The sequence below is a fragment of a genome, unplaced genomic scaffold (assembly GCF_019419815.1).
Source record: "Pyrus x bretschneideri cultivar Hongxiangsu unplaced genomic scaffold, Pyrus_bretschneideri_v1 Contig12, whole genome shotgun sequence".
In the NCBI taxonomy this organism is placed as follows: Eukaryota; Viridiplantae; Streptophyta; class Magnoliopsida; order Rosales; family Rosaceae; genus Pyrus; species Pyrus x bretschneideri.
Window position 1 is genome coordinate 3,908,820 of NW_025999413.1, and position 10,672 is coordinate 3,919,491.

Consider the following 10,672-nt stretch of genomic DNA (forward strand, 5'->3'; position numbering starts at 1 on the left):
AAACTTGGACATTCAAGAACCGCCTTACGTTGTCAAAAATTGCAACACGGACAAATAATGAAACGGCACAGGTTTGTGGGTTTGTGAGCAGCTCAATGCAAAACTTTGTGCAGACAATCTGTCAATTCCAGTGCAGATCCATTTGACAGTACTATTCTGGAGTTGTGCCCTTGTCATGTGGGGGAATATTTCTTGCATGTCACAAGGTACGTTACGATTGTGGACACAAAGACTGTAGTTATGTAATGAGTAATATATTTTAGACGAGAATATATTTTAGACGAGAATATATTTTCGGTGACAACGAAATGTTTCCCTTTTGTCAGTAGAGAAGTTTTTCACTAAACTTTCAAGCAGTTATTGGAAAATGAGAATTGTTGAAGTAGCCTTAGGTTTCCTCACAAAGCGGAAATTGAATTATGGACAAAATAAACAGATTGTGGGTAGGAAAGGATATTTCGAAAAAGAAACTTGGTGCAAACACCAACACGAGTGTACGGACAAACCCTAATTTGGATGTTATACACATCATCACATTGGCCAAACTTTCTGTCCTTTTACTGTTGCTTTGTCAGTTGCTGGGGACAATTTAAAGCAAATTTTAATAAGAGAAATGTTAAAGAAATTCTTTGAAAAATGAAATTTTTCATGAACTTTTTGTCACCTTATATTTTTTATACAATATTTTTTAATATTAGCACAGAAATTGACATTAAATTATGAAGTAACAAAGAATTCATAGTCTCACTTTAAAGGGATATCTATAGCATTTCTCTTTTAATAATGATGCTAATGATTCAGTTAAGTGTCCTTCATAGAAGTAGAAGACATCCCAGAGCTTTGGGGTCAAACATACAAATAAAGCCCCTTATTAATGTCACATTATTATGTCATGATAAGATCTTAATTATTCCCTGCTCAAATACCATATTCTGACACCATGGAAAGTTGCCATTTTTGTTTTTGTGAGTTTCAGTTTTCACATGTATTTATGTCCTCCGAGACAACCGCAAATATATCTCATTGTATCTATAATTCTTATCAAGTCTAAGATCTATAATTAAGATATTTTCGTTTATATATATCTATGTTTATAATCAATATAGTAGGAGCTTATCATTTGTACGCGATAGATACAAGGAGAGATCCTCAGTTATACGGTAAAATCTCACAAGACCTGTTTCTAACCAACGTAGTAGGCGCCCATGCATCATTTGTTTCTATGTGAAGAGAAAACATGAATAAATACATGCAGCAACCTGTTGTTGCTGACGGTGTACAGCTTCATACTCATGAAATTTGTGGTCACTCTACTTATCTCGTGAACCAACGGGGACCCAACTATTCTCTTTGGCATTCTTACACCAACAAAGAAACAACCTCAATAAATGTAAAATAAACAAAACACACAGCAACTCAAAAATTAGGGACCTCTTTGTTTCTACTTGCCCACCATCACAAATATTACCCTTTTTTTCTTGTATGGTTTGGTGGTAGGAAATGAAACCTAGCTACATTCACTTCTTCTGGTTTGTAGTTGACTGGTTTTTCCATGAGTGAAATAATGAAGCTTGATGGACCGCAGGCTATAAATTTCGAAAACTGTCATTCCTTATTTGTCTGTCAATCACGGTTAATTGAATGAGTAAATTTTGCGTACGTATCGTGAATTGCAAAAAATAGTTGAGCAGTGTTTTCTTTTTATGCTAAAAAAGTGTCTAATTTTACAGAGAATATTTATATTAGTTATAAGGCGTCAGTAATTGTATAAAAGGCAGCCTGTATCAACTCATTCTTAGAGTCAGGAATATGAAAGCTTCCTAGAGGGGGAATACATAAGCTCTAAAACATGTCTTGGCTTACAGTTATCTTTCTGGTTACTACTCTTACATTTCATACTCCTTCAGAGGCTAGCCACGAGAAGAACGATCCTTCTGCAGTTGTTGTAGGCACTGTCTACTGTGACTCATGTTTCCAAGAGGATTTCTCACATACCAGCCATTTCATTTCAGGTAAATTCATCTCAAATTTTGAACAAGTTCGTCATCAAGTTTCTTTTTATATTGTAGTCCGGCTATAGAACAGACGTCTGTTCAATGATTTCCATACACCCCTTCTCTCATCCTGCATACTCTCATGTTTCTTTTTAATTTTGAAATTTGAATAAATCAAAGAAAAATCAAAAGAAAGAAATAAACAAAGGTGTACAAAAGGAAAAAAAATGTAAAATCTAATAAAGTGACTGCTGAGAGATAGAATTGGCCAGAATGAAACATGTCATTACTGCTGATTGTAAACCCTTTATACAGATATTTCCTAAGAGAAAAAGTAAATAACGCAAATAAATTACAACAAAATCTCACCTAATCTAACTTATTGACAGTAGCATTCTGCTTTCAATCACAATTTATTTCCAATAGACAATAAGTGTTGGGATATTATTTCTCTTAAAGAAACTATGGAGGATACATCATTTGTATGTGTCGATATCATTGTTGCCAAACAGATATATCATCAGTAACTTGTCGATTTCGTTGTCAGTCAACAAAACGTCCCGACATCATATGAATGCATTCTCCACACATCAATAATCTGATGGGGTTTTTGTGCAGGGGCTTCTGTTGATGTGGAATGCAAAGATGGGAGTTCAACGAAACCAAGTTTTAAGGCACAAGTGAAAACAAATAGCCATGGACAATTCAAAGTCCATCTGCCCTTCTCAGTGAGCAAACAAGTGAAGAAAATTGAAGGATGCTCTGTGAAACTAATCAGCAGCAGTGAACCCTACTGTGCTGTCGCCTCATCAGCCACCTCATCTTCCCTACACCTCAAGGCAAGAAAGCAAGGGACCCACGTATTCTCTGCTGGTTTCTTCACCTTCAAGCCTCTCAAGCAACCCGGCTTATGCAACCAGAAACCCAGCATTCAGAATTCCAAGAAATTAAATTCCCAGAAGTTCTCATTCCCTCCTACTGATGAGCTGGCATTCCCATCCCCCTCTCAAGCGGACCCCACAATGCCTGATCTCCCCCCCGTCCCTAGGATCCCTTATCTTCCACCACTGCCACAGCTTCCTCCTCTCCCTCCCACCCCAACTGGTCTCCCAGGAGGTCTCCCAGGCCTCCCTGGCCTCCCAGGCCTCCCAGGCCTCCAGGCCTCCCTGGACTCCCAGGCCTCCCAGGCCTCCCAGGACTTCCTGGAATTCCAGGTTCTCCCCTTGCTGCTGGAAAAACTTCATCTGGGTCGTCCAACTCCAAAACTTCAAAGAATGGGCAACTAGGTGATAATAAAGAATTAGCCCATCCAGATACTTTCTTTCCACCAATTATCCCTAATCCATTTCAGCCCCCACCAGCTCCATTAATTCCTAATTTGCCTCCTCTTCTAGGTTCTCCACCAGCAGGTCCAGCACCATTGATTCCCAACCTGCCACCTATACCTGGTTTCACTCCATCGCCGTCGCCGCCACCACCAACCCTCCCATTCCTCCCTCCATTCCCATTCCCCCTCCCACCTACGCCTCGGATCCCTGGAGTCCCCCCAGCTTCTTCTTCAAAACAAGGCACTTCACCTTGATCTAACCTAATTAATAGATTTAACTACGAATCATGTATAATTAATTTTCAAATAAGGTGTTACATGTTGGTTTAAGTTTTTAATTATGTTAAAATTCTTGTATGGTTGGTTGTGCAATTATCAGAAGAATATATATGTTTTACATAGAAGGGTTTGTGTTTTTTTAACTATCATCTGACAGACTTTTATTTACTTTGTCTAGGATCCTTATTTGTAATGAGAATTTGCCTTACTATTTTCATAATATATACTACTAGCTAGACTCCTTGTATGTAAGAGAATTTAACTGCTAATCGTACATGTGCGATTATATCATAAATTTTGAACCGTACATGCATTTCAACTACTAACATCATTCTCCAAACAAACAAAAAACCTGACTCTCCAAACGAAGAATAAAAACTGACCCTTTGAGGATGCCTGAACTTCTTCAAAACACATACAAGGGAAGGAAACAAAAATGAAAGAAAACTTGAAGCAAGCGATCAGGGTGTATATACATAGCAGCAGTTTAAAATAAGAAAAGCTTAAGATACGGTCAATCAAGCCATGTGTCGTTTATAGACAAATACAAATACGGCGATACAATACATCATATAATTAATTATATCGTAGAAACTCAAACTTTCAAGATAAAAGAGCAGATTCAGAGATAAACATAATATATTATCTCAATTATTAGCCACTTAATTAGTAGTATGGTCTAGTGATATTCCTTTTCAGTTATAAGTGAGGGGTCTTAGTATTAATTCTCACCAAAGGCAAATTTGAACCACATTATTGCTAGCCTATTGTGAGGTTAAGCCCGGTACAACGATAAATTTTTCAATATGACAAGAAAACGGTTTGGTACATTAAGTGTCATAATATAAGTAATTGGATACTTGAAAAAAAAATTTCAATCACTTGTATTATGAAAGTTATGTGAGCCGTGTTCCCGGTACACCAAAAATATCTCTGAAAGGACAACGTTGCATAATTAGGTTGTCTTCTTTGAGCGCGACGAGCCGTATCACATACCTTTCTTGTTTCCATCGAGTTCGATCTACTTCAACTCCTATTTCAACCGAGTAGCGGGGTAATAGTTTTGTGAAAAAAAAATGTTTAGGGTTTAGGTTTTGGAGAATAAGTTAGTGACTAGTTACTATGGTTTTGGATTGTTTTCACAAAATTATTCTCCTTTTGGTGAAAAAAAAATTTCATCATAACCTTAGCCACCTGTTATGATTTAAACTTAATAAGTACCCATATATAAATTTTATGCTTACTTTCCGCAAATATTATTAACAATTTAACACTGAGTTTTGATAGCGATTTATACTTGCAAGAATATAAGGATATTGTAGTATAGATGCTCATGCAAGATCGTTCTCCTCAATGACTATTTGAATAATTTATGTGGAAACAATTCCTAATTAACTACTTAGAATTAAAATTTGAGAAAAGAGATATTGGAATTGGATAATATTAAAAACGAATTTTAATTAAAAATAATATGATAAAACAAAAAAAGTTTTAAATACCAATTTATAAAAGCACTAGAGTTCCACCATCACCTAACAATCTATGCATTTTTACCAATTACTTATGATCTACACATGCCACTTTGAAAGTTAGGTTTTCCTAATTTATATTCTACTTGGAACCTCCAACATAGAACGTCTATCTAACATGCAACCCGTTTGGACGGTCGGATCAAATCTGAACATGAGAGACTCATTGTGCTTATGAAAACCCTTTGAAAAATCATGCAACCCTTAAGACGTGGTGTTCATCCTAAGTGAATTCCAATAATTAGCCACAAGAAGCCAACGTCAATTTCAGGGAACATTCCGACCAAAATTGCATCAAATTACTTTTCTAAAGATCATAATGGTGATCAGGCATTAAGACAATTAGATAGTTTTAATCACGGTGATTAATAATTCAACGCTTGCATGCAATCAATCATAAGCAATTAAATAAAAATTACATATTCATGCTAAGGCTCAAGGCTTCGCCCTAGCAAAACAATTAGTTACGCATATTCATAATTAAAATCATAGAAAATATTATTAAGAAGAAAATGAATGAAAACACCTTAAAGTAGAAAATCTGAAGCCTAACAATTACTCTCTGTCGCCAAAGTTGCATAAAAGAAAGCGTACGTAAAAGTGAGAACGGCAAAGCAATATATGCTGCTATGCCATCGCACAAACCTAAATTGTAGTCTTTTGTTCTAATTAGGAAACTAAATAATAATAAAATAACTTAGAAAATAAAGTCCTAATTAAACTAGGAGAATATGCCAAGTATTTGTCCATCCACGTTTTAGCCTCAAATATCCTCCAAATCCAGTCCATGATTGCTTTTTTTTTTGAAAATGAGGACGTTCTAAACACATCTCTAGAAGGCCATGAACCCATCATAGGTCAGTTTGGGCTCCAAAAATGCAATTTAAGCCCAAAATGTCACTATTTCAGCACTGCACATTGCTCATTTATTCTATCACCAGAAAATAATTGTTTAGTGGAAAAATCTAATATTTTGACACCATCGACCTAAGTGACTCACGAACTCTTCCAATTGGAATTGCTCCAAAATTCGTCCATTTGATTATATTTTGCTTCAAAGGAAGTCGAAAGTTCTATATTGAAAATACAATTCAAAGTATCAAAATTCTTCCAAAATATTAACCAAAATATACTAAGAATAGGGTTAAATATATAATATAAAATATACTCATCAAGTTTTAATATTTTATGAATTTTTTTGTAGGTGGTTTGGTTTGTATGATGAATATTATCGTGCTGAGACACACTACTTGCTAGTCCAACTTCAAGCAAATTTGTAGTCTGCAAGTCCATTCTCTCTATCTATAGGGACCTTCCTTGCAAAGGAAGGAATCTTAACGGAGTCTTCAACCCTTCCCCAAAAGCTATGAATAAACTCTTTAATGACGATGGTCCAATTAAGCCTACTAACTTTGACCTTTATTAAACGGGCCTCCCTGGATCAGTGATAGCCACCGCAACTACTACTACCGGGAAAACTGTTCTTCACCTTGACACTAATCACTTTATGGTGGCTACTTCGCCTCTCTTCCCCTTGATGATTTGACCTTCCTAAATTCTCATGCTTCCCAACCCTCCACTATTACCACCACCAATTTCACCTCTACAAGTACGGGCCATGATATGTTGCGTCGCCTTACCCCTCACCCGCTGGTTGCTGTACTCCGACATTGAGGCCGTTACGTACGCCCCTCAAGTCCTTGCACAACATAACCCCAAAAGACTCCACATTGACCTTAGTGGGCCTAGGGTTTTGTTTCGTGCAGACAAAGCCGCAGACCTTCTGTCGAAATCGGAAACTGATTTGATGTGCATACACTTTGTTGGCAATGCCAATTTGAAAATTTATTCACTAGTTAAGAGAAACAACTTATATAGTATGGATACATTGTCATATGACGTTCTGTGCAAAAAAAAAATAAGAACAAAAACTTAAATTGTCATTATTATAATTGCATGGGACACCACCGTAATAGTGTAGCAAAGTCATATAAGTCATTCTTCCAATTTGAGATATGTTAGTTAGAAATTATCTATCACAGTAATACACATGAAATACAACATATTTGTTTCAACCAAAGAAATACAACATATTTGTAATACCAAAAAACAATTGCAAAACATCTTTCAAGTTCTAAGTACTAAAAAAGAAACATCTTTGTGAGCATGCCCCTCTTTTTTGGGCTCACAAAGAAACAAAAAACGGTGCTGGCGGATCTTGTATTATCACCTAATTACCAACTTCATTTTACTTTCTTGTTTTCCCTGCTTCTACCGCCACCGTTTGAAGACGACCCAACTCCAACTCTTACTCCTGTTGAATCCCACAACGGCCACAAAAAAAAGAAAAGTAATACTTTAAATATCCTAACCCCACTTTAACCAACACCAATGCCTTTTGTTGCTTGCACCTTCGAGCTGCTGTTGTTGCTGCCAATAGTCCCTGTAGAAATGGGGTGCCCTTTGGCCACTCGTGGCAGCAGTTCGTTTGACTCCTCGGTTGATAAGTCTGTACTTCTGCAAAAACCACAAAGAGGATATATATTTTTTCCATGAGATTCAGTACTACATCTATCATCAATGAGGTCAAAGTCAGTTTTATGTGGGACGATTGCACAATTGCATAATATTACTAATTTACCTGATATAATATAAGTAGACGATGAACTTCACATGATTTCAGGACCTGGGCTGGGGGTAAATGACCTAACTAGTTGGTTTGTTTGCACTGACACTGTTTCATCGGGCAAGTTAAAGTTTTATCTGGGTCTCTAGCGGTTATTCCTATATCTGAAGTCTTGTGTTCGAATCTCTCATCTCCTAATATCACTTGCATTGAAACAAAAACAAAAACAAAAATATATATGTATTCAGAGTTTCAAACCAACCTGCAGATCGATGACTCTTGACTTGGTCGTTGGTTAGCCCATCGACCTGCATGACAACTTGTATTTGCTTTGGAGTTGCCTCTGCTCAACAATAAGCTCATAAACAAACTACATATTAGTATCAAGCAAAAAACTTGCAGTACTAGATATCATATCCCACCATAAAGAATTACTCAAATATTTCTATGAACATATTGTCACAACTCATTAGCCTCACCTTCAGGACCTCCAAGTAAACTCAAGGCCTCCAGAAACAGTGCTTGGAGCTCCGGCGTCCAGCTCCTCGTTCTTCATGTTTGGCAGCGCTAGTGGCAGTGGAAGCTGTGACTGTGGCTGTGGCTGGGACTCCGGTTCTGCCTGTGGTTTTGACTCTATCTCAAAATCGTCGGCCGCCACGTCCAAATCACATGGGAACGGCGTAGAGTTGGCTCTCTTTGTTCATCGCCACCATTCCCATCCGACTAGATGATTGGGAACATTAAAGTCATCACCTTTTTCAAAATAATTAAAATGAGTCAAATTATTAGATGAAATTAGTAGTGAACATTTGCATGTCTATGTCACCTTGTTTACCTGCTTGTGATCAGTAGTATCTATAACGGAGGAGACGAGCTCTTGTATTTTTTTTTTAACGCACTCCGCCGTTCGGATTGACGAACGCTGAGTTTCGATCTGTCATTCCTGAGGACTTCTATAGCTATATGATCACAACAACAACAACAAAATTGAATAAGTAAAAAAAAATCATGTAAACCCATTAGAGGTAACTTTACTTGTATCAAACCCTTCAACTAATTTCTTAAAGAGAAATAGGGAATAAAAATAAAATAAGGGCCTGCCGCATGTGTAAAATTCAGTAAAAACAAGTAGCACCCTTCCGTTTCATACAATATTAATGAGGCAAAAATAAATAAATCAAAATAAATCAAACCTTTCAACTATTTACTTAAAAGAGAAATAGGAAAGAAATAAGGATCATGTGTATATATTTGAGAACAAACAGATAGCACCATCACCGTTTCGGTAACAGGAAAACACAAGGAGAAAAGAAAAAAGATCAATCAATATAAACCCAAGAGAGGTAATTAATACATATCAAATCATTCAACTCTTTTCTCTAAAAAGAGAAATAGGGTAAAAGATATATGGATTAAACAGGTAGCACGCATGTCATCAAATCATTTGCAATAACAGAGTTCTTACGTGATGGTGTGGTTCAAATTTCGTCGATAACTAATATAATAAAATTTATTGTTTGTCAATAATAATAATAAAAAGCACATGATGAGGCAAAAAATATTAATCAAAATAAACCCATGAGAGGTAATTATTTAACATATATCAAACCGTCCAACTATTTTCTTAAAGAGTAATAGGAAAAAAATTAGAGCCAGCCAAATGTGTAAATGCATAAATAAACAGATAACGCGCTCATCGTCTAACAAGAGAAGCACACATTAAGGCATCTCCGTTCTAAACGCCTCTAATTTATGGAGCTCTTCTTGATGTTTTTGTGAAACATATTCAATGTTAGCCAGTTTAAGACGTCTGGGGGATTTGAAGAAACCATTTTTTTTTTGTCACTCTAAATTCTAGAGGCCGATCTTGCTAGCTAGCTATGTTATATCTCTCTCTCCCTCTCACAGATATTGGTTGGTGGTGGAGATTAGAGGACAGAGAGGGATGGTTCATACAATGAGAGTGAGATTATAGGATGGAGTGAAAAGTGAAGAAGAGAATCCACAAAGTTCAATTGATGCTATTTGCTTTAATAAAAGTGCATTTTATTGACCCAAAAGAAAAAAAGTGCATTTGGAAATCCCAACAAGACAAGTTAGATTGATTAAATTACATATTCGCCCATACACTCTCTTAAATTTAGAAAACTAAATACTAACTTGTAGAATTAAAAAAAATAAAATAAACAAGAAAGGAAAAAATGTAGGTCAATTTTTTTTCCTTTTTGGCTACATATTTCTAATAAAATTAATTAATTTGGTGAGGCAATTCTTATATGAGTTTTTTGATAAAATTAAAGATTATTCTGTTTGTCTGAAGAGGAGAGGAGTTCGACAGGGAAGGTTGAAGAGATTCAGTCACAAGGAAAGACGCATTTCATATAAATAATTAACACCACAAGGACTTCATTACAAAGTAGTATTCACAAGCTAATTATAATTAGGGTAATGTTAGGAAGATCAATTTTTTTTAAAACCAAATAATGTGGTCGTAGACGATTGGATTATTAATTAAATGTCGATAAATATGCTTATTTCTTATTGGTAATACATCATTTGATTTGCATATCTGATTTAAAATTTTGATCTTCGTAACATTACCCTTATAATTAATTCACTTTAAATCAAAGTAATAAGATAATTTGGTTCAGGTGAATTTAGTAGTGTGATCTTATAATTAAACAAAACTTTAAAATAATATGGTAATTAAATTTGATCTTAATTTTTTATTGTCCGATCGAATAGAAGAAATTAATGGCAAAAAACTAACAAAGATATGCACGGGTGAAAATAAGAGTGTGAATAACACTATACTTTGTTCTTTTGTTGTTTGTTTTAATAGTTAAAAACAAATCTTTTACTTTTTACTAAGAACTCGTTTAGATGTGCTTTTAATATAGTTAAAAGCGCTTTTAGA

The 10,672-nt window shown here is 35.6% G+C and overlaps 1 protein-coding gene across 1 annotated transcript; it reads left to right on the plus strand.

Moving 5' to 3' along the window:
- The first annotated feature begins 1,508 nt into the window (after positions 1-1,508).
- On the plus strand, positions 1,509-3,725 carry LOC103966836. Its single transcript, XM_009380055.2, has 2 exons — positions 1,509-2,012; positions 2,613-3,725. The coding sequence occupies exons 1-2, from the start codon at positions 1,850-1,852 to the stop codon at positions 3,278-3,280; spliced, it is 831 nt and encodes a 276-aa protein (XP_009378330.2). The 5' UTR covers positions 1,509-1,849; the 3' UTR covers positions 3,281-3,725.
- Positions 3,726-10,672: the final 6,947 nt, after the last annotated feature.

Excerpts from the sequence above, each read along its gene's own strand:
- LOC103966836 (XM_009380055.2), top strand. The coding sequence starts at position 1,850 with ATGTCTTGGCTTACAGTTATCTTTCTGGTTACTACTCTTACATTTCAT. Across the intron at positions 2,013-2,612 it reads TACCAGCCATTTCATTTCAG|GGGCTTCTGTTGATGTGGAA; the intron begins GTAAATTCATCT and ends GTTTTTGTGCAG.